Source organism: Triturus cristatus, chromosome 12 (assembly GCF_964204655.1).
Source record: "Triturus cristatus chromosome 12, aTriCri1.1, whole genome shotgun sequence".
In the NCBI taxonomy this organism is placed as follows: domain Eukaryota; kingdom Metazoa; phylum Chordata; class Amphibia; order Caudata; family Salamandridae; genus Triturus; species Triturus cristatus.
In genome coordinates, this window is record NC_140595.1 from 562,253,859 (window position 1) to 562,277,580 (window position 23,722).

Sequence of the window (23,722 nt, forward strand, 5' to 3'; positions counted from 1 at the left end):
GGGAGGCAATTTTCAGGTATAGTTGGGTATCATCCGCATACATGTGATAGAGAATGCTAGATGATTTCAGAATTTCTGTCAGAGGCTCCATAAACAGGTTGAAGAACATGGGAGACCGTGCTGAACCTTGGGGGACCTCCAGCGTGAGCAGTGCAGGATGTGAAAGGGATTGGTGCACCTTGAAGCTTTGGGATCTATTCTGAAGGAACGAAAAGAACCAGTTAAGTACAGGCCCAGACAGCCCCATCCTGTGTTTCAAGAGGTCAATTAGGTTATCGTGTTTGACAATATTGAATGCTGACGAGAGGTCCAGAAGGATCAGAAAGCACGACTCATTATGATTCAATATTCTTAGCACATCATAAACAATGTGCGTTAATGCGGACTCTGTACTATGACTCAACTGTCAAGGGATATACTGGTTGTTAAAGTCTCTGTACCGGAGTTATAGGCCCGATCTGCAGGCAAGGGCCTTTAATGAGGGTGAGGGCTTTAACAACCAGTATAGCCCGAGACAGAAGGACTATAAGACCAGTAGAACATTTCACCCACTAAGAGTAGAATGTTCTGAATTAAAAAGATAGAAACAAGAAGACAAACATTGGAATGTTGGAGCTCCGGCATTTTTATAAGCCCTTATAAGCCTGGAGCTACCCCATTGTCTTCAATGGAGCCCTCAATATTCCAATGTATAGTAGATTATAAGAACAATGACTGGTCAATAATAATATGATTATTGTAAGACACAATCATGACCCTGCAGCTTATGAAAGGGATGCCAGAGATTTTAAGGATGCTTCAACTTTAAAATGTTTTCAGATCAAACCTTATGGCGCTACTAAGATCAAAATATCAGATGTTTGCATTGTTTCTCTGCTGCCTTATCAAGTACAATTGAGAACTTTCCATAATTTCTACTTATCAGTAAAAAACACAATTTATATGTAGCAATACATGGTAAGGTTGACATACGTGACTGCAGGCTTGCGGTTGTGTTCTATAGCAGCACATGATGTTGTGAAAAGATGTGTCATCCTTTGTCACCTAGGAATGAAAATGATAGGTGAGAAAAATCTGTCCAGTACACTGCAGAAGACTATAAGACAGGTAGGTAATAATCAGAATATGTCAGAAGATATATCTGCCTTAGAACCTGCAGTAGCTTTGAATTGCATGCACCCAAAGGGATGAATCATTGTATTTCATCTTTACTCACTCGGTACAGTACTTATCCTATGGATCCTCAGAGGTAGACGTTTGCTTCACCATCTACAGATTCAACCTTGATCTGTTGACTATCCCTTACATAGCGTCATATACAAGCACATTAAAAAGAACGAAGTTGCACACTCGACAAACACAACACCACTCTGCATTTCCACCAAGCGCAGCAAAGAATTTGTCCCTGTTGGGCTCTCCGCTGGTCCAAGCCTGACAGTAGTCAATGTATGGGCTTGTACATAGAATGTTTAGGATCTGTGAAATAATAGGTGTTTGATTTGAGAAATAGTCTTCCTATTCTTCTAAGAAGCTTCGGCCAATGCAATACCCCTGGGCCACCACCTGGGCATCCCTGTAAAAGTCTGAACAGTACATAGAGTGCATTGCCAGGTCTGCTACCATGTCAGATATGTGATAGGGCTCTTGAAGAGCCCTGCCTACTGCCTACAGTGGAACTAACAAAGGGAAAATTAGTAATGGAGTCAAGGTGGTATCAACCTTGTGCATTTGTACTAGTGTTAAAGCCTTTTTACTAAAATTCCTTTCTTTTTTAATCCCCTTACCTATCAATTCACACAGCTATTGGCCTGGCAGTCATTATTTAGAATTACTCAAAAAGCAACCCGATTTCCGTTTTTATCCACATTTAAAAATAAATACCAACAAGAAAATAAATGTTTTCCGTCTGTATTTGTCAAGAATTCCTGTCAAGCGAGGGGAGGAAAACTGTAACCAGCGAAAACGGACTACATCTCCCAGGATGCTTAGCGGTTGAGAGGTTATGTAAACAGGAGAGCTGTTACATAACTCAAGGAAAACACGCCCTTATGTAAACAGGAGAGCTGTTACATAACTCAAGGAAAACACGCTCTTATGTAAACAGGAGAGCTGTTACATAACTCAAGGAAAACACGCCCTTATGTAAACAGGAGAGCTGTTACATAACTCAAGGAAAACACGCCCTTATGTAAACAGGAGAGCTGTTACATAACTCAAGGAAAACACGCCCTATAAAGGGAGGAACCGGGAGGTACAACGCTGTCGGATATTGTGTTTACACCGACGTACCTGCTTAGTGAAGAGCAGTGTTCCGGAGTGGTGCTCCAGTAAGGCAAGAACGGAGGTAGGTCGAGTCGTTACTCCCTGGGCCGTGTCTTGCCCCATCGTCACCTGTGAAGGACCCGGAAGCTCTACCGGATAACCATTGAGCTTCGCTTTTTGACTCGGCTGAGTCAAAGCGCAGTGGCGCTTTTGCTGGTTGGAGTCGTAACTCCCAGCCCGACCAGAGATACAGGGACTGCCAGCTGTAACGCACACCAGGAGGTGTTTGCCGCGTTACAGACTCGGAAGTCCACGGGATCGATCGAGCGGCTGCTCTCGGTTCAGTCTTCTTTGCTTGTGATTGGGGTATCGGTGACGCATCACCAGGAGGTGACTCCGCGTCCCGGTGCAGTCTGAGGAAGAGGTTGAGCGGCTGCTCCCTTCAGGTAGAGACCCCGGCTGGGTGTTTCCCTGACTCCTCGATTCTCCCCAACACTCTTCGTGCCCCTCACAGCCTACCGATTGGCATTGTCGGCCATTTCATTTCTGCCCTCTGTTGGCATACGCCGGGATCGGCGTATATGCAGAGGACGGTTAGGACCATCCGTGCTGTGGGCTGGTAACGTACTTAGCCTGGAGGATTCCAGTGACTATAACCTTTGTTTATTCCTTGTATTATTTTTGCCTTCATTAAAATAACTAAACCTTCACAAGTGGTTGCGTTCTCATTATCGTGTCTGTTAAACGATCCTGAGACGTTCAGGGCGTTACAAAATATCCGACCTTAATAACACTAACTGTCTCCCGGTCGATAACAGACATGGCAACACTTGATGATGTGCTGGCTGCTTTAGCGACCGTGCAAATTGAATTGGCTGCCTCCAGGCAAGAAACAGCCGATGTAAAAGCCAGACTGGATGCTATCCAATTGGACCCGCTCACGCCCAGCACCTCCCTCACGAACCAGACCCCTGCGGTAGTAGTGGAAATGCCGGTAGCCGTCCCCTTGGCAACACCAGAGAGGTACAGTGGGGATCCTAACACAGTGCAGGTATTCCTCACACAAGTGGCGCTACATTTATCGTGCAAACCAAGGGCGTTCCCCACGAGTCAGGCTCGTGTGGCTTTCCTTATATCCTATTTGGCTGGAAACGCGGCACAATGGGCCGTACCTCTGGTGAGCAGGGACGACCCCATCTTATGTGATTGGGGTGCTTTTCGCGAGGAATTCCTGAAGGTCTTCGACAGAAGGGCTGACTCGTACACGGCGGACCGTGAAATGCTTGAGTTGAGACAGGGATCCAACGACCTGGTGCAGTATCTCAACGCGTTCCGAAGGCTGGTTGCGGAAACCAAGTGGCCTGTTGCTAAACAGACAGCGCTCTTCCATCACGGGCTGTGCGATGAGCTCAAGGACGCCTGGCTCATATTGACCCACAACCCAAGACATGTGAGGGCCTTATCAACCTGGTATTACGGCTGGAACATAGGCTAAGTGAAAGAAAGGGGGATCATGGGAGAAAAGGAAAATCCCTTCCATCCTATGTGACAGTGGGAAGTCCTGAAACTGCCACCGCATCCAAGGGAGAACCCATGGACATCGGCGCAATACGAGCGAGCCTCACAGCCACGGAGAAAGAGTCACGCCGTAAACAAGGATTGTGCCTATATTGTGGCAAAAAAGGCCACTACGTACGTGTATGCCCTGCCAAACCGAAGACGTCACGTTATCGGGCCAACCGGTCGGTAACAGCCGTGGTGGACGTACCGGCGGAAAACTAGAGGACTCCCAAACCAAAGGGGCATCTCAGAGTCACTCATCCATCCCTTCACTTTCCAACTCGGTCACTAAGGGACAACGACACCTGTTTCTCACGGTGCACGTGGGAGTGCATGACCAGTGGATACCCGTTGTGGCCATGGTGGATTCAGGGGCCACTGGCATGTTTATGGACCACAACGAGGCATGCAGGCTAGGGCTAGTGCTTCTTCCCAAAGCTGTACCCGAAGACGTCTATGCTGTAGACGGAAGGCGATTGGTGACGGGGCCCATCGGGCAGCACACGGGGGTCCTTCCGATGAGATGTGGGAGGAACCATTTGGAACAAATCGATTTTAACATCATCCGAGCGCCCCAATATGGCGTCATATTGGGATTGCCGTGGCTACAGAAACACAACCCCTCTGTGGATTGGCCAACACATCGCATCGAACTGACGTCACCGTATTGCATCCTGCATTGTGGAATAAGAACGGAATCCCTTGACGCAGATGAGAGCGGGAGTCAGACGGTGGCTACAGCGGCAGAAAAAGATGTGGCTCTCCCCCAGGCTTATCACAGTTTTGAGGATGTATTTGATGAGGTGAAGGCGGAAGTGCTACCACCACATAGACAGTTTGACTGCCAGATCGACCTGGTGCCAGGGGCCAGCGTTCCCAGCGGCAGGCTGTATGCCCTGACGGAGCCTGAAAACGTGCATCTCCGAGGGTACCTGGATAAACTCCTCAAGCTAGGATTCATCCGCCCGTCCAAGTCTCCGGCCGCCTCGCCACTCTTCTTCATCCCGAAGGCTAATGGGGAGCTGAGAGCCTGTGTGGACTTTAGGGCACTGAATGCGATAACCGTAAAGAATCGGTACCCCTTGCCTCTCATCAGTGTACTTCTGGAACAGGTCAAGAAAGCTCGTATTTACACCAAGTTGGATTTGAAAGGGGCATACCATCTGGTGCGCATGAGGGACGGAGACGAGTGGAAGACCGCCTTTAAGACCAGGTTCGGCCTTTTTGAGTACCTCGTCATGCCGTTCGGTCTGTGCAACGCCCCGGCAGCCTTTCAGTACTTTTTGAATGAGGTATTCAGAGAGGAGTTGGATATCTACGTGGTCGTATATATCGACGACATCCTCATCTATTCGTCCAGTGTGGAGGAGCACGTACAGCACGTCAAAGCTGTGCTCCAAAAGCTGAGGGAAAACATGCTGTTTTGTAAACTCAGCAAGTGTGACTTCCACGTCACATCCGTGGAATTCCTCGGAGTGATGCTGAGTCCAGAGGGACAGGAGATGGCAGAACGAAAGATCAAGGCGGTGAAAGAATGGCCGGTGCCCCAAAGCGTGAAGGACGACCAAAGTTTCATTGGCTTCGCCAACTTTTACAGGCGGTTTATAGATGGATTTTCAGGATTGGTGGCCCCAATCACACAGCTACTGAGGAAGTCCAAGGAGTTTGTCTGGTCCCCTGAAGCGAACACAGCCTTTGAGGCCCTGAAAAGCGCCTTTGGTAAGGCGCCGGTGTTGGCTCACCCCGATCCGGATCTCCCCTACGTGGTGGAAGCGGACGCATCGGATGTGGCGCTGGGGGCTATCTTGTCCCAACGAAACCACGACACAGGGGTGCTTCATCCCGTTGCGTACATGTCCCGCAAACTCAACGACGCCGAACGCAACTACCATATTGCGGAGAAGGAGCTTCTCGCAATCAAGGACGCCTTCACCGAATGGAGGCATTGGTTGATGGGGGCAAGACATGTGGTATCGGTGTACACGGACCATCAGAAACTACAGTTCATGACGGCCACAAGACACCTTTCTCCAAGACAGCTGCGGTGGATGATCTTCTTTGCGGGGTGCAACTTCCGCATCACATATCGGCCGGGGACGGAAAACCGGAAGGCGGACGCCCTGTCCCGTCAATCTGCAGTTAAGGAACCATTGCCTGCGACCGAGCATTCCATCATTTCCCCGAGGATGGTATTGGGGGTTATCCAACCGGATACTTTCCTGAGGGGAATAAAGAGAGGGATCAGGTCATTCGCATGGCGGAGGTGGCTCCTCAGTCACAGAGAATGGCAGCTGAAGGACGGGATACCCCTGAAGGGCAGGTGCCTATTGATACCCACGCCTAGGCTAAGGAAACAAGCATTCATCTGGTGCCATGACTCTCCATGCGCAGGTCATTTGGGCTTTGAAAAAACGGTGGCTAGCATGGGACGGCATTTCTGGTGGCCAACCATGAGAGTGGATGTCAGGAGGTGGGGACAGGAGTGTCCTACGTGTGCTACCATGAAGGCCGACCATGGCCGAACCCAAGGGCTCTTACATCCACTTCCGACCCCGGATAGACCATGGGATAGCATATCACTGGACTTCGTGGTGGGCCTACCGGTAGACCAGGGGATGACGGCAATACTGGTGGTGGTGGATTATTTGACGAAAATGGGGCACTTCATCCCCTGCAAGAGAGTCCCTACGGCCGGGGAATTGGCGTCACTACTCCTAAAGAATGTGGTACGACTGCATGGATTACCTGGGGTGATCGTGTCGGACCGGGGGTCGCAGTTTACTGCGCAATTCTGGAAGACTTGGTGCACTGCGCTGCATGTTAAGACCGCCCTGTCCACCAGCTACCACCCTCAAACGGACGGCCAAACCGAGCGCCTGAACCAAACGCTCAAACAGTATCTGCGATGTTTTGTGGACCAGGGCAGGGAAGAATGGGTCGACTTGCTATGGGTTGCAGAGATAGCCTATAACAACGCCACTCACAGCTCCACACAGTCATCTCCGTTCTATAGCAACTATGGCCAACATCCCAGGTTCTTGCCATTTCTACATCCGTTCAGAGAGGACAGGATTCCCGCCACAGCGGACAGGGTGGCACACATAAAAGACACGTTGATGCGCTCAAGGGCTGTCCTAATAGAGGCCAAGAGAAGATACAAGGCTGCGGCAGACAGGAAGAGAAGGCCCGGGCCACTGTACCGCACTGGAGACTACGTCTGGATATCCACAAGAAACATGAGGTTTCGAAAGAACAGTGTGTTCCATCCCAAGTACATGGGCCCCTATCGAATTACCAAGTGTATGGGTCCCGTGAACGTGAAGGTGTGCTTGCCCCAGTCATTGCGGATACACCCTGTCTTTCATGTATCATTGCTCAAACCAGCACCCTCCAAGCCGTCTGGGACACCTAGGCCGGTATGCGTGGAGTCGGAGGTGGAGTATGAAGTGTCGGGCATACGGGCGTCCAAATGGCGCAGGGGGAAGCTGTGGTACCTGGTTGCGTGGAAAGGCTATGGCCCGGAGGAGCAGTCATGGGAACCGGCTGAAGGGGTTCATGCTCCGCGCTTGGTCTCCTTGTTCCATCGGCGTTTTCCTGCCAGCGCTGGACCCGTGAGGAGCCGCTGAGAGGGAGGATGTACTGTCAAGAATTCCTGTCAAGCGAGGGGAGGAAAACGGTAACCAGCGAAAACGGACTACATCTCCCAGGATGCTTAGCGGTTGAGAGGTTATGTAAACAGGAGAGCTGTTACATAACTCAAGGAAAACACGCCCTTATGTAAACAGGAGAGCTGTTACATAACTCAAGGAAAACACGCCCTTATGTAAACAGGAGAGCTGTTACATAACTCAAGGAAAACACGCCCTTATGTAAACAGGAGAGCTGTTACATAACTCAAGGAAAACACGCCCTTATGTAAACAGGAGAGCTGTTACATAACTCAAGGAAAACACGCCCTATAAAGGGAGGAACCGGGAGGTACAACGCTGTCGGATATTGTGTTTACACCGACGTACCTGCTTAGTGAAGAGCAGTGTTCCGGAGTGGTGCTCCAGTAAGGCAAGAACGGAGGTAGGTCGAGTCGTTACTCCCTGGGCCGTGTCTTGCCCCATCGTCACCTGTGAAGGACCCGGAAGCTCTACCGGATAACCATTGAGCTTCGCTTTTTGACTCGGCTGAGTCAAAGCGCAGTGGCGCTTTTGCTGGTTGGAGTCGTAACCACCAGCCCGACCAGAGATACAGGGACTGCCAGCTGTAACGCACACCAGGAGGTGTTTGCCGCGTTACAGACTCGGAAGTCCACGGGATCGATCGAGCGGCTGCTCTCGGTTCAGTCTTCTTTGCTTGTGATTGGGGTATCGGTGACGCATCACCAGGAGGTGACTCCGCGTCCCGGTGCAGTCTGAGGAAGAGGTTGAGCGGCTGCTCCCTTCAGGTAGAGACCCCGGCTGGGTGTTTCCCTGACTCCTCGATTCTCCCCAACACTCTTCGTGCCCCTCACAGCCTACCGATTGGCATTGTCGGCCATTTCATTTCTGCCCTCTGTTGGCATACGCCGGGATCGGCGTATATGCAGAGGACGGTTAGGACCATCCGTGCTGTGGGCTGGTAACGTACTTAGCCTGGAGGATTCCAGTGACTATAACCTTTGTTTATTCCTTGTATTATTTTTGCCTTCATTAAAATAACTAAACCTTCACAAGTGGTTGCGTTCTCATTATCGTGTCTGTTAAACGATCCTGAGACGTTCAGGGCGTTACAGTATTTATCGGTAAAAATCAGTAAAAACAGAAAACAGGGAGCCTTAATGATAACAATGGCACATTGGTGAACCCTGTAGCACATTACTTACACTCCTTAAACATCAAGCAGACAGACAATTGACAGATACAACATGTTCACGACGAACAAGTTACTTACCTTCGGTAACGATAGATCTGTAAGAAACATTAGTTAGTTAGATTCCTCACCTTAGAAAATCCCCAGGCGTCAGGCTGGATCCGGAAAGATTTTTCATAAGCAATACCCTTGCGCGTCGCTAGGCGTTGTCTGCGGCTTCGTGTCCGTCATCGGCGTCGTGCGCCGGGATGACGTCGAAGTACTTAGTCGCCGCCCTCGCGCGCTGACGTCAGTTCTTGTACATAGCTTTCCGCGCCAGGAACGCAGAGCCATGCAAGAGACCGACACTGGTGCCAAAAAATTCTAGGGCCCTGAAAGGGATAACCTAAACCCTAGAAATCGGTTCACAGAACAGGGAGGATGGGTAGGTCGGTGAGGAATCTAACTAACTAATGTTTCTTACAGATATATCGTTACCGAAGGTAAGTAACTTGTTCATCTGAAAGAAACACGTTAGTTAGATTCCTCACCTTAGAATAGATACCCCAGCAATACCAACCCCGGTGGTGGGTCTGCGAACCAAGATCACACCAGAAAGTCCTGGAGATCAGAACGGCCAAAGAAGCCGTCTCTCCGGACTTGGCTGTCCAGGCAATAATGTTTAGCAAACGTGTGCAGCGAGGCCCACGTTGCTGCCTGACAGATGTCCTGCAAGGGGACTCCCCGGCCCAGGGCAGTTGTCGCCGCTGTGGCCCGAGTGGAATGGGTCCTGAGCCCTACAGGAGGTTCCTTTTTAGCCAAGGAATAACAAGCTTTGATACACAAAACGACCCAGCGAGAGATGGTTCACTTGTGCACCGCCCGCCCCTTCTTAACGCCCACGTAGCAAACAAAGAGTTGGTCGTCCACCCGGAACTGCTTGGTGCGGTCCAAATCAAAGGACAGTGCCCGTTTTGGGTCCAGACGGTGGAGCCTCTCTTCCTCTTTCGAAGGATGCGGAGGCGGAAAGAAGGTGGGCAACGTAACAGACTGGCCGATGTGAAAGGCAGTTACCACCTTAGGGAGAAAAGAAGGACGAGTCCTGAGAACAACTTTGTCCAGATGGACAGAAAGAAAAGGAGGCTTAGAAGAGAGAGCCAGGAGCTCACTCACCCTTCTAGCAGAGGTGATGGCTACCAGGAAAGCAGTCTTAAGCGTCAAGAGACGAAGGGGACAATTATGAAATGGCTCAAAGGGAGCGCACATCAGAAACGTCAAGACCAGATTCAAATCGCACTGAGGCATTATGAAAGGGACTGGAGGAAACATGTGAGTAATGCCCTTAAAGAAGCGAGAAACAACAGGGGATTTGAAAAGAGAAGGCTGATCGAACAAGTTACTTACCTTCGGTAACTATGTATCTGTAAGAAACATTAGTTAGTTAGATTCCTCACCTTAGAATATCCCCAGGCGTCAGACTGGATCCGGAAGATTTTTCGTCAGCAATACCCCTTGCGCGTCACTAGGCGTCGTCTACGGCTCCGCGTCAGTCGTCGGCGTCGTGCGCCGGAATGACGTCGTCTGAGTACTTAGACGCCGCCCTCGCACACTGACGTCAGTTCTTGTACATAGCTTTCCGCGCCAGGAACGCAGAGCCATGCAAGAGACCGACACTGGTGCCAAAAAATCTAGGGCCCTGAAAAGGATAACCTTAACCCTAGATGTCAGTTCGCAGAACGGGGAGGATGGGTGGGTCGGTGAGGAATATAACTAACTAATGTTTCTTACCATTACCATTACCAAAGGTAAGTAACTTGTTCATCTGAAAGAAACACGTTAGTTAGATTCCTCACCTTAGAATTGATACCTCAGCAATACCAACCCCGGTGGTGGGTCTGCGAACCAAGATCACACCAGAAAGTCCTGGAGAACAGAACGGCCAAAGAAGCCGTCTCGCCGGACTTGGCTGTCCAGGCAATAGTGCTTGGCAAACGTGTGCAGTGAAGCCCACGTCGCCGCCTGACAGATGTCCCGCAAGGGGACTCCCCGGCCCAGGGCAGTAGTAGCCGCTGTGGCCCGGGTGGAATGGGCCCTCAACCCAACAGGAGGGTCCTTTTTTGCCAAGGAGTAACAAAGTTTAATACACAACACGACCCACCGGGAGATGGTCCGTTTGTGTGCCGCTTTCCCCTTCTTAGCTCCTACGTATCCAACAAAAATGTGGTCATCCACCCGGAACTGTTTGGTGCGGTCCAAATAAAAGGACAGTGCCCGTTTTGGGTCCAGACGGTGGAGCCTCTCTTCCTCTTTTGAAGGATGCGAGGCGGAAAGAAGGTGGGCAACGTGACAGATTGCCAGAGGTGAAAGGGGGTCACCACTTTCGGTAGAAAAGAAGGACGAAGCCGGAGGACAACCTTGTCCGGATGAACAGAAAGAAAGGGAGGCTTAGATGACAGAGCCTGGAGCTCACTCACCCGTCTAGCCGAGGTGATAGCTACCAGGAAAGCAGTTTTCAGGGTCAGAAGACGAATGGGACAATTGTGAAGAGGCTCAAAAGGAGCGCACATCAGAAAAGTCAGGACAAGATTCAAGTCCCACTGAGGCATTACGAAGGGGACAGGAGGAAACATGTGAGTAATGCCTTTGAGAAAACGGGAAACAACAGGGGACTTGAAACGAGAAGGCTGATCAGGAAGCCGTAAGAAGGCAGAGATTGCAGCAAAATAACCTTTCAAGGTGCCCAGAGCAGAGCCCTGCTGGGCCAAAGAAAGAATAAAGAGTAGAACCTCAGAAAGAGGGGCGGAAAGGGGATCCACAGCCTTTGCTGTGCACCATGCCACAAATTTGTTCCACCGGCAGGCGTATACAGTCTTAGTGGAGGGACGCCTGGCTGCCAGAATGACATCACAGACTTCAGGAGGCAAGTCAAATGGCATCAACTGCCGCCGCTCAATCTCCACGCATGGAGGTGGAGGCTGGACAGGTTAAGGTGGAGGACCGCCCCCTGCTGCTGCGACAGAAGGTCCTCCTGAAGAGGCAGTCGTATCGGGGGATCGATTGACATGCTGAGTAGCTCGGGATACCAGTACCTTCGTGCCCAATCCGGAGCCACCAAGATGACTTGGGCCCGGTCGCGCCTGATCTTCTTCAGCACTCTGGGCAGAAGTGGTATAGGCGGAAAGGCGTACAACAGACCGCAACTCCACTCGCGACGAAAAGCGTCTCCGAGCGAGTGCTGCCTTGGAAATCCCAACGCGCAGAGCTGCTGACATTGCGCGTTCTCTTCGGTGGCGAATAGATCTAACCAAGGCTCTCCCCACTGCAGAAAGAGACCTTCCGCCACATCCGAGTTCAGATGCCATTCGTGATCCATCACGCACCGGCGGCTGAGTTCGTCTGCTCTGGCGTTCAGAGAGCCCGCCAGATGTTGAACCACCAGGGTGATGCCCAGGTGTTCCAGCCATGTCCAGAGGCGCAGAGCCTCCTGACAAAGGGTCCACGACCCCACCCCGCCCTGTTTGTTGCAATACCACATGGCAGTGGTGTTGTCCGTGAACACCTGCACGACACTTCCCCGGACAGAGGGAAGGAAGGCTTTCAGTGCAAGCCGGATCGCTCTCAGCTCCAAAAGGTTGATGTGGAGTTGAGTCTCCGCCAGAGACCAGAGTCCTCTGATCTCCGCCTCTCCCATGTGGCCCCCCCATCCGAGGAGGGACGCGTCCGTCACCACTACGTGCTCCGGTTGGGGTAGGGAGAGGCATCTGCCGCTGACCCAATCGCGGTCCGTGAGCCACCACTGCAACTGTTTCGCAGTGCCCTCCCAGATCAAGACATGGTCGGAAAGGTTGCCTCGATGCTGGGCCCACTGAAACTTCAGGTCCCACTGCAGAGCCCGCATTCGCCACCTGGCGTAATGCACCAACAGGACAGGAGGCCATCAGCCCCAGAAGCCGCAGCACCAACCTGACCGAAACCGAGGATAGAGGCAGAAAGATGGGAATCAGAGCCTGAATATCCCGGACCCGCTGTTCTGGAGGATAAGCCTGGAACTGCGCCGAATCGAGAACCGCTCCGATGAAGAGGAGCTTCTGGGAGGGACTCAGGTGCAACTTCGGGACATTGATGGAGAGCCCCAGCAAATGCAGGAGGTCGGCCGTAGTCTGGAGGTGGGAGACTACTTGCTGGGGCGAGCCTGCCTTCAACAGCCAGTCGTCGAGATAGGGGAAGACTGGAACCCCCGATCTGCGCAGATGAGCTGCGACCACCGCCATCACTTTCGTGAACACCCGAGGGGCACTGGTGAGGCCGAAGGGGAGCATGGTGAACTGAAAGTGCTCCTGACCCACCGTGAACCGCAGGTAACGCCGGTGGACCGGCAGGACGGGGATGTGAAAATAGGCGTCCTGCAAGTCCAACGCTACCATCCAGTCTCCAGGGTCGAGGGCAGCCAGAACCTGAGCTAAAGTTAGCATTTTGAACCATTCCTTCCGGAGGAAGGTGTTGACGCTCCTGAGGTCCAAGATAGGGCGTAGGCCCCCTTTGCCCTTCTTGGGAACCAGAAAGTAGTGGGAATAGCAACCACGGCCTACTTCTGGACCAGGAACGCGCTCAACGGCCTCTTTGGCCAAGAGGTCCGTAACTTCCTCCCGCAGAAGATTCAAGTGATCCTCCGATATACGGCGGCATGGCTGGAGGGGTCGTCTCGAAGGGGAGGGAGTAGCCCCTTCGGACGATTTGCAGCACCCGCCTGTCCGAAGTGATGGAGCGCCAGTGGAGCAGGTGATGGCGAACTCTGCCGCCCACTGGCGTGGAATGGGCCTGAAAGCTCGGACTAGGAAGGCTTTGAGGCGGATGCTGCCGGGGTGGATGTGGACTGACCGGCACGTTGTCCTCTAGAACCGCCACGGCGGAACCCACGTCCGCGACCGCGTGCAGGTTGGTTCTGCGGCCGGTGGCTAGGCGGTCGTGAGGAGGCACCCCTTCCTTGGCCACGAAAGGGGCGAAAGGCGGAAGTGTGCGGCCGTGGTTCTGAGAGACCCAAGGACGTGGCCGTAGCCCGGGAGTCCTTAAAACGAGCCAGCGCCCCATCCGCCTTCTCACCAAAAAGGCGAGCACCATCAAAGGGCATATCCATGAGGGTACTCTGGACATCCCCCGAAAAAGACGTTGACCTCAGACAGGCGTGGCGCCGGAGCACCACCGTGGTGGAAATCGCCCTACCCAGCGAGTCCGTGGTGTCAAGTCCACACCGTATGGCATGTCGCGCTGCACCTCGCCCGTCAGCAAGTGCCTGGGAGAGACGTGTCCGGGCCTCCTCCGGACACAGTGGCAGCACATCCTCCACCGCATCCCACAGAGAGTGGGAGAAACGGTCCAAGAGGCAAGCGGTGTTCAAAGACCGCAGGCCCAAACTCAGGGAAGAGAACAGTTTCTTTCCGAACTGTTCCAGCCTCTTGGATTCCCAATCCAGAGGAGCGGACAGGAAGGAGGATTGGGAAGTGGAGGCCTGGATAACCAGGCTCTCGGGGTGGGGTGTTGGGACAGGAAACTGGGGTCGCCCGGAGCAGGGCGGTGGCGCCGGGCCACGTTACGATCCACAGGAGGAACTGTGGAGGGCTTGGACCAAGTGCCCTGCAGAACGTCGACGAGGGCCTCATTGAACTGCAACAGATGCTCTGTGGAGCTTGCTGACGGTTGAAGCACCTCTGTGAGGATATTAGTCCTCACGGCCACAGCAGGCAACTCGAGCCCCAGGGCTTCGGCCGCCTTGCGCAGCACCACTGAAAAAGCTGCACCTTCCTCCGAAGCCACAGTCGGAGGAGAGATGAAGCCAGCGTCCGGCGAAGTGTCCAGACCACTGGCATCCCCCAGCTCGTCTGCCCAGTCCTGTGAACGTTGACCCTGGAGGTCCATAGGGTCCTCAGACCCCTCCCAGTCGCCCCAGTCATCCGATTCCTGATAAACAGGAGGAACGATCGGAGCCGAACAGTAGATGAAACGGTCATCCATCGGCGTCGGGCGCGGCACCTGGCGGCGCCGTGCCGGCGTCGGTTCCGGACAGGGGCTAAACCGGGGAACGGCGTTGTCCTGAGACGGCGCCGGAGGTGGAACCGGTGTCGGCGCCGGTGGAGAAGGCGTCGTGAGGTCGACCGGCGCCGACAGAGATCCAGGCCTGGATCCCTTGGGGACCTGCGGCGTCGGGACTGAAGTCGTCGGCGGCGCCAGGGCCGGAGGCGCCGGCACGCGAAGTCGCCCAGTCGAGCCCGCGTTGCCAGAATGCGCGCCGGCAAGCGTCGACGGCGGAGCCAGGCCCCTCATGGCCGAGAGGAAGGCAGTGACCTCCGCCGGAGTCGCGTCAGTCCCAGGGACCGGCGGGTATGGAGACGGACGTGGCTCCTGCGGCTCCGGCGGAGCCGCGGGGGTGGGACCACCCTGACCCTCGGCCGAGTCGCGCGACCAGCGAGGGAAGTCCGAAGAGCGGTGTCGCCTCTTGGACTTCTTTGATCGCTTCGACTTACCCGAAGACTTCGAGCCCGACGAGCGATGATGGTGACTGAGCCGAGTGCCGAAGCTCGAGAAGCTTACGGGACCGCTCCCGCCTAGCCTTCGAGGTCAAGGCCTGACAATCGGGGCACGACTCCGCGTCGTGGGCGGCCCCCAGGCAGTAAAGGCACCGGCGATGGTGATCCGTCACCAACATCAGGCGATGACAGGCGTCACAGGCCTTAAATTCAGGCATCCTACCGGCACCAGAGTCGAGTCGACAAAAGACCAAAAGAGTCAAAAAGTTTTAGTCAAAAATTGACTAAGGGGTAAGCTCTTCCCGGATCGGCGCTGTCTGGCGCGGAAAAAAGAAGAACTGACGTCAGCGCGTGAGGGCGGCGTCTAAGTACTCCGATGACATCATTCCGGCGCACGACGCAGACGACGGACGCGGAGTCGCAGACGACGCCTAGCGACGCGCAAGGGGTATTGCTGACGAAAAATCTTTCCGGATCCAGCCTGACGCCTGGGGATATTCTAAGGTGAGGAATCTAACTAACGTGTTTCTTTCAGATAGGAAGCCGCAAGAAAGCAGAAATAGCAGAAAGATAACCTTTTAGGGTGCCCAGAGCAGAGCCCTGCTGGGCCATGGAAAGAAGAAAGAGGAGAACCTCAGAAAGAGGGGCGGAAAGGGGATCCACAGCCTTTGCGGTGCACCATGCCACAAATTTGTTCCACCTGCAGGCGTATACCGATTTTGTGGAGGGACGCCTGGCTGATAGAATAACATTACAGACTTCAGGAGGCAAGTCAAATGGCATCAACTGCCGCCGCTCAATCTCCACGCATGGAGGTGGAGGCTGGACAGGTTCGGGTGGAGGACCGTCCCCTGCTGCTGCGACAGAAGGTCCCCCTGAAGAGGCAGTCGTACTGGGGAATCGATCGACAGATTGAGTAGCTCGGGATACCAGAATCTTCGTGCCCAATCTGGAGCCACCAAGATGACTTGGGCCCGGTCGTGCTTGATCTTCTTCAGCACTCTGGGCAGAAGTGGTATAGGCGGAAAGGCGTACAACAGACCGCAACTCCACTCGCGATGAAAGGCGTCCCCGAGCGAGTGCCGCCTTGGAAACTCCAACGCGCAGAACTGCTGACATTGCGCGTTCTCTTCGGTGGCGAATAGATCTAACCAAGGCTCCCCCCACTGCCGAAAGAGGCCTTGCGCCACGTCCGAGTTTAGACGCCATTCGTGATCCATAATACACCAGCGGTTGAGTTCGTCTGCTCTGGCGTTCAGAGAGCCCGTCAGATGTTGAACCACCAGGGTGATGCCCTGATGTTCCAGCCATGTCTAGAGTCGCAGAGCCTCCTGACAAAGGGTCCACGACCACACCCCGCCTTGTTTGTTGCAATACCACATGGCGGTGGGGTTATCCGTGAACACCAGCACTACACTTCCCCGGACAGAGGGAAGGAATGCCTTCAGTGCAAGCCGGATCGCCCTCAGCACCAGAAGGTTGATATGGAGCCGGGACTGGACTCCGCCGGAGACCAGAGGCCTCTGATCTCCGCCTCTCTCATGTGGCCTCCCCATCCTAGGAGAGACGCATCAGTCACCACTACGTGCTCCGATTGGGGTAGGGAGAGGGATCTGCCACTGACCCAATCGCGATCCGTGAGCCACCACTGCAACTGTCTCGCAGTGCCCTCCGAGATCAGGACGTGGTCAGACAGGTTTCCCCGATGCTGGGCCCACTGAAACTTCAGGTCCCACTGCAGAGCCCGCATTCGCCACCAGGCGTGATGCACCAACAGGATGCAGGAGGCCATCAGACCCAGAAGCCGCAGCACCAACCTGACCGAAACCCGGGATAGAGGCCGAAAGATGGGAATCAGAGCCTGAATATCCCGGACCCGCTGTTCCGGAGGAAAGGCCCGGAACTGCGCCGAGTCCAGAACCGCTCCGATGAAGAGGAGCTGCTGGGAGGGACTCCGATACGACTTCGGCCCGTTGATGGAGAACTCCAGCGAGTGCAAGAGGCAGTGGGAGACGACTGCCTGGGGCGAGCCTGCCTTCAACAACCAGTCGTCGAGATAGGGGAAGACTGAAACCCCTGATCTGCACAGATGAGCTGCGACCACCGCCATCACTTTCGTGAACACCCGAGGGGCACTGGTGAGGCCGAAGGGGAGCACGGTAAACTGAAAATGCTCCTGGCCCACCGTGAATCGCAGGTAACTCCGGTGAGCTGGCAGGAAGGGGATGTGGAAGTAAGCGTCCTGCAAGTCCAACGCTACCATCCAGTCTCCAGGGTCTAGGGCAGTCAGAACCTGAGCTACAGTGAGCATCTTGAACTTCTCCTTCCGGAGGAAGGCGTTGACGCTCCTGAGGTCCAAGATAGGGTGTAGGCCCCCTTTGCCCTTCTTGGGGACCAGAAAGTAGTGGGAATAACAACCACAACCTACTTCTAGACCAGTAACGCGCTCGATAGCCCCCTTGGCCAAGAGGGCCGTAACTTCCTCCTGCAGAAGTCACAAGTGATCCCCCGAAATTCGGTGGTACTGACGGTTGGAGCACTTCTGTGAGGTTAGTCCTCAGGGCCACAGCAGGTAGCTCCAGCCCAAGTGCTTTGGCCGCCTTGCGCAGCACCACAGAAAATGCAGCACCTTCCTCCAAAGCCACGGTCGGAGGAGAGATGAAGCCAGTGTCAGGGGAGGTGTCAAGACCACTGGCATCCCCAGCTCGTCTGCCCAGTCCTGTGATAACTGGCCCTGCCGGGCCAGAGGGTCATCAGACCCCTCCCAGTCGTCACCGTCATCTGATTCCTGGTAGACAGGTGGCATGATCGAAGCCGGGCAGAAGATGAAATTGCCACCCATCGGCGTCGGGTGCGGCGCCGCTCCGACGCCGGGCCTGGACCGGGACTGAACCGGGGAATGGCGTCATCCGAAGGCGGCTCCGGCGGAGGGGTCGTGAGGTCGACCGGCGCCGACTGGGATCCAGGCCTGGATCCCGCGGGGACCTGCGGCGTCGGGACCGGAGTCGACGACGGCGCTGGGCCGGAGCCGCTGGCTCACTAGGCCTCCCAGTCGAGCAGGCGTCGGCGGCGGAGCCAGGCCTCTCATGCCGAGAGAAAGGCACTGATCTCCGCCGGAGTCGCGTTAGTTCCAGGGACCGGCGAATATGGGGACGGGCGCGACTCCTGCGGCTCCGACGGAGCAGCATGGGTGGTACCACCCGAACCCTCAGCCGAGTTGCGCGACCGGTGAGGTGAGCCCGAAGAGCGAGGTCGCCTCTTGGACTTCTTACTATGCTTCGACTTAGCCGAAGACTTGGAACCAGACGAGTGGTGGTGGTGGTGATGATGATGGCTGCGACTCCGCGACTGGTCCCTCGACCTCCCCCTCGACCGGGACAGTGAACGGCACGGAGCCGACTGCCGGAGCTCAAGTAGCTTGCGGGACCACTCCTGCCTAGCCTTCGAAGTCAAGGCCCGGCAGTCGAGGCACGACTCGGCAACGTGGTCGGCTCCAAGGCAGTAGAGGCACCGGCAGTGGTGGTCCGTAACCAACATTAGTTGGTGACAGGAGTCACAAGGTTTAAAACCAGGTATCCTACGGGCACCAGAGTCGAGTCGACGAGAATAGACCAAAAGAGTCCAAAAATGACTAAACGGGTATGGTCTTCCCAGATCGGCGCTGTCTGGCGCGAAAAAAAAAAAAAGAACAGACGTCAGCGCGCGAGGGCGGCGTCTAAGTACTCCGACGACGTCATCCCGGCGCACGACGCCGACGACGGACGCGAAGCCGCAGACGACGCCTAGCGACGCGCAAGGGCATTGCTGATGAAAAATCTTTCCGGATCCAGCCTGACGCCTGGGGATATTCTAAGGTGAGGAATCTAACTAACGTGTTTCTTTCAGATACAGTAAACTGACCCCTGGAAATTGACCAGTTCCAAGGCAGGTATCATAACCGAATATAGTTTGCAAAAATATTATTCCATTGAAGTTAATAACAGAAAATAAACAACCAGTGCCATGATATTTTTGTAAATTATGCTAAGGGTTCAAATAAATCTGCCAGATGATGTTCTGCTAACAATATTCTGATCCTTGGCATACTGACCTGGATTCTCTAACACTGAGCAGTTTCATGCTAAACTCAACATCTCCCTGCACACAGAGCAGAACCCTCAAACACTGACCAGGCTCATGGCACAATGGATAGACCCATGGCACATAGCAGTACAATGGAAATTAGTAAACTGACTCCATAAGACTGGACACAAATATAAAGGTTTGAATTGCCGCAATCTGAACTTTAGAACAGCATGTAGACACATATACTACTCTCAACTGTGGAGCAGTCATTTATTTGGTAATAAGTGCACACTCATTCTATGGCATGTTCCTTGGTGCTCTGCACCCTGGTTTATGCTCAGTAACTGGGATATAACCAAAAGCTTAGCAAAATCCTGTTATTTTTAAACAAATTATTCTACTGAGCCAGATGAGTATAGTAACTATCTTTTTTCATAGTTTCATATGTTCAGCTTTCTGTAATCTAAATTCATTCACTCAATGATGATGTAATGGCCCCAAAGATACTTCAGGCACGCCCTTCATCATGGGTATTATATTAAACAAAGTACTTCACAGCCATACCGTGTAAGGGGCTGCAAACATACAAAAGGATGTAAACAAAGTTCATCATTTTTCATGCAGTGCCTTACACACAAAGGATATGATGTACTTTGATTAACATATGCTTCCCGATTAAGAGCGAAAAGTTGATAGTCTTTGCGGTAAGGACCATGGCCTTGAGTTGGTTTGACTTTTCGGCTGGAAGTTTCTGTTCTTTGGTTGGAGAAATAAGGACAAATTAAGTTTTTTAGGCGTTTAAACTTTAGTTTTACATTTAATACCCAGTTCTGATTATTCAGAAACAATGAGGCAAGGATCTAAAGATACAATGTTTTGTTAGCACATGGGCTAGTGATTCTGCATAAAGATGGAAGAGTAGTGGGAACAAATGGAAGCTGGTGTACTACACAGGAACCTTTGACAGGGGTAGAGTAAGTGTTTTCTATCTTGAAGACTTGCGATCTGTGAGACAGATAGGATCTTAACCAGTCTAGCTCTGTTCCTTCAATACCCATTGTGTTCTTTAAAACTTTACAGAGAGTATCGTGATCAACAGTATAAAGGGCTGCCTAGAGGTCGAAGGGAACTATTATGACACAGAACATCGAACAAGTTACTTACCTTCGGTAACAATATATCTGTAAGAAACTTTAGTAAGTTATAGATTCCTTACCTTAGAATTACCCCCAGGCGTCAGCTGGATCCAGAATGTTTTTCTTCAGCAGTACCTCTGCGCGTCGGTCGTCTCCGCGTTGGTCGTTGGCGTTGTGTCGCTGGGATGACGTCACTGTAGCTACTTAGACGTCGCCCTCGCACGCTGATGTCAGTTCTGTACAAGACTTTCCGCGCCAGAAACGCAGAGACATGCAAAATACTGACCACTGGTGCACAAACTAGGGCCCTGAAAGGATGTCCTTAACCCTAGAAATCAGTTCGCAGAACGGGGAGGATGGGTGGGTCGGTAAGGAATCTATAACTAACTAATGTGTCTTACACATATATCGTTACCGAAGGTAAGTAACTGGTTCATCTGAAAGAAACACAATAGCTATAGATTCCTTACCTTAGAATAGATACCCCGGCAATATCAACCCCGGAGGTGGGTCTGCAAACCAAGATCACACCAGAAAGTCCTGTAGAACAGAACGGCCAAAGAAGCGATCTCTCCGGACTTGACTGTCAAGACAGTAGTGTTTCGTAAAAGTGTGCAACGAAGCCCACGTAGCTGCCTGACAGATGTCATTCAGCGGAACACCTCGTCCCAGAGCAGTGGTTGCTGCCGTCGCCCTGGTGGAATGAGCATGCAGCCCCACTGGAGGCTCCTTCTTTGCCAAAGAGCAGCAGGTTTTGATACACAAAACGACCCATTGGGAGAGAGTTCATTTGTGTACGGCCCGACCTTTCTTGGCGCCCACGTACCCAACAAAGAGCTGGTCATCCACCCGGAACTGTTTGGTGCGATACAGATAAAGGAACGCACACGTTTTGGGACCAGACGGTGGAGCCTCTCTTCCTCTTTCGAAGGATGCGGAGGCACAAAGAAGGTGGGCAAAGTGATGGTCTGCCCGATGTGAAAGGCAGTGACAACCTTGGGCAGGAAGGATGGACAGACAGGAAAGGAGGCTTAGATGAAAGAGCCTGGAGCTCACTCACTCTGGCAGATGTGATGGCACCAGGAATGCAGTTTTAAGAGTTAAAAGCCTCAAAGGACAGTCATGAAGCGGCTCAAAGGGAGCACACATCAAATAAGGTAAAACCAGATTCAAGTCCCACTGAGGCATAACGAAAGGAATAGGAGGAAAAAGATGAGTTATGCCTTTCAAGAAACGATTGACAACTGGGGACTTGAAGAGAGAAGGCTGATCTGGAAGCCGAAGGAAGGCAGAAATGGCCGAGATATGGCCCTTGATAGTGCCCAGAGCAGAGCCCTGTTGGGCCAAAGAAAGGAGGAACAAGAGAACCTCAGAAAGAGGGGCGGAAAAGAGATCCACAGCCTTTGCTGTGCACCATGCCACAAATTTGTTCCACCGACAGGCTTTTACCGTCTTAGTGGAGGGACGCCTGGCTGCCAAGATAACATCGCAGACTTCGGGAGGCAGGTCAAATGACGTCAACTGCAGCCGCTCAATCTCCACGAAAGGAGGTGGAGGCTGGATAGGTTTGGATGGAGGACCGTCCCCTGCTGCTGTGACAGAAGATCCTCCAAAAGAGGCAGACGGGTTGGAGGATCGATAACCATGTTGAGCAGCTCTGGATACCAGACTCTTCGTGCCCAATCCAGAGCCACAAGGATGAATTGGGCCCAGTCAGCCTGATCTTCTTCAGCACTCTGGGCAGAAGTGGTATAGGCATCCACTCACAACGTAAAGCGTCGCCTAGCGAGTGCCACCTTGGAAATTCCAACGCACAGAATTGCTGACAATCTTCGGTGGCGAACAGATCTAACCAAGGCTGACCCCACTGTTGAAAGAGACCTTGCACCACCTCCGAGTGAAGACGCCATTCGTGATCCATCATGCACCTGCGGCTGAGTTCATCAGCCCTGGCGTTCAGTGAACCTGCCAGGTGTTGAACCACCAGAGATCTGCCCTGATGTTCCAGCCATGTCTAGAGGGGGAGGGCCTCCTGACATAGGGTCCACGACCCCACCCCATCCTGTTTGTTGCAGTACCACATGGTGGTGGTGTTGTCCGTAAACACCTGCACTACTCTTCCCCAGACAGAGGGAAGGAATGCTTTGAGTGTAAGACGAATCACCCGAAGCTCCAGAAGATGGATGTGGAGCTCGGAGACCAGAGGTCTCTGATCTCTGCCTCCCCCATGTGGCCGCCCCATTCCAGAAGGGATGCGTCTGTCACCACTGTGTGTTCTGGATGGGGAAGGGAGAGGGATCTGCCGTTGACCCAATCCTGGTTCGTGAGCCACCCCTGCAATTGTCGTGCGGTGCCCTCCAAGATCTGGATGCAATCTGACAGATTTCCCCGATGCTGCACCCACTGGAAGTTCAGGTCACACTGTAGAGCCCCCATATGCCACCTGGCATTATCGACCAGCAGAATGCAGGAGGCCATGAGGCCCAGCAGCCTCAGGGTCATTCTGACAAACCCGGGATAGAGGCTGAAAGATCAGAATCATAGCCTGAATATCCTGGACTCGCCGTTCGGGAGGATAGACCTGAAACTGCGTTGTGTCAAGAACCGCTCGGGTAAAAAGAGTAGCTTCTGAGAGGGAATCAGGTGTGACTTCTGCATTCGCTGGGGTTTTCCATCAATGTGCCGGAGGTCGACCGTAGTCTGGAGGTGGGAGACGACTGCTTGGGGCGAGCCAGTCGTCGAGATAAGGGAAGACTGAAACCCCTTGTTAGAATCGGGGGTCTCTGGTTGGCGCAGGTATGCACTTGCGACAAGCAGGGACCCTCTCCTCTAAGTCAGGGCAAAGGATTACTCTCAGAAAATAACCCCTGCTCACCCTCTAGGTAGTGTGGCGCGAGCAGTCAGGCTAAACTCCAGAGTACATATATTTAAGCATTTGCAATGTCCCACAACAATCACTAACCCACCACACAGAGGCACAAGACTGTATTTGTAAAAATATATTTCTTTATATAGGATTCTCAAGCAGGCTTCAATTCAATTATAGTCTTTTAGGCTTTAAGGAAAACGGTTCCAGTTACTGTCAAAAATGTTCCAATTCTTTAAGAGGATGCCACAGTTCTTCTAAATGCAAGTCTTTGTTGTTTACTGCACTTCTTTTAGATCTGTGCGCTTCGTAGCGCTCCTTGTATGCTTCGTACCGCTTTACGGGAAGAGCCCCACTATACCTCACGCTTCCCGCGTGAGCAAGCTTATGGGGCGTTCAATTTTACTGAAGTACGCGCCGTACTGTTCACTTTAGGATAAAGCGCACAGTTCTCTACAATAAAGCCGTACGCTGCGTGTAAGCCACAGTTCCTT

The 23,722-nt window shown here is 52.9% G+C and overlaps 1 protein-coding gene across 2 annotated transcripts in view; it reads right to left on the reverse strand.

Moving 5' to 3' along the window:
* Positions 1-23,722, reverse strand: part of RBL2 (RB transcriptional corepressor like 2) — a 722,629-nt gene that overhangs the window by 193,747 nt on the left and 505,160 nt on the right. For both annotated transcript variants that reach the window (XM_085638866.1, XM_085638867.1), the window contains exon 18: positions 973-1,044. In XM_085638866.1, coding sequence (XP_085494992.1) covers positions 973-1,044 — 72 coding nt within the window. The remainder of the gene's footprint in view (positions 1-972; positions 1,045-23,722) is intronic.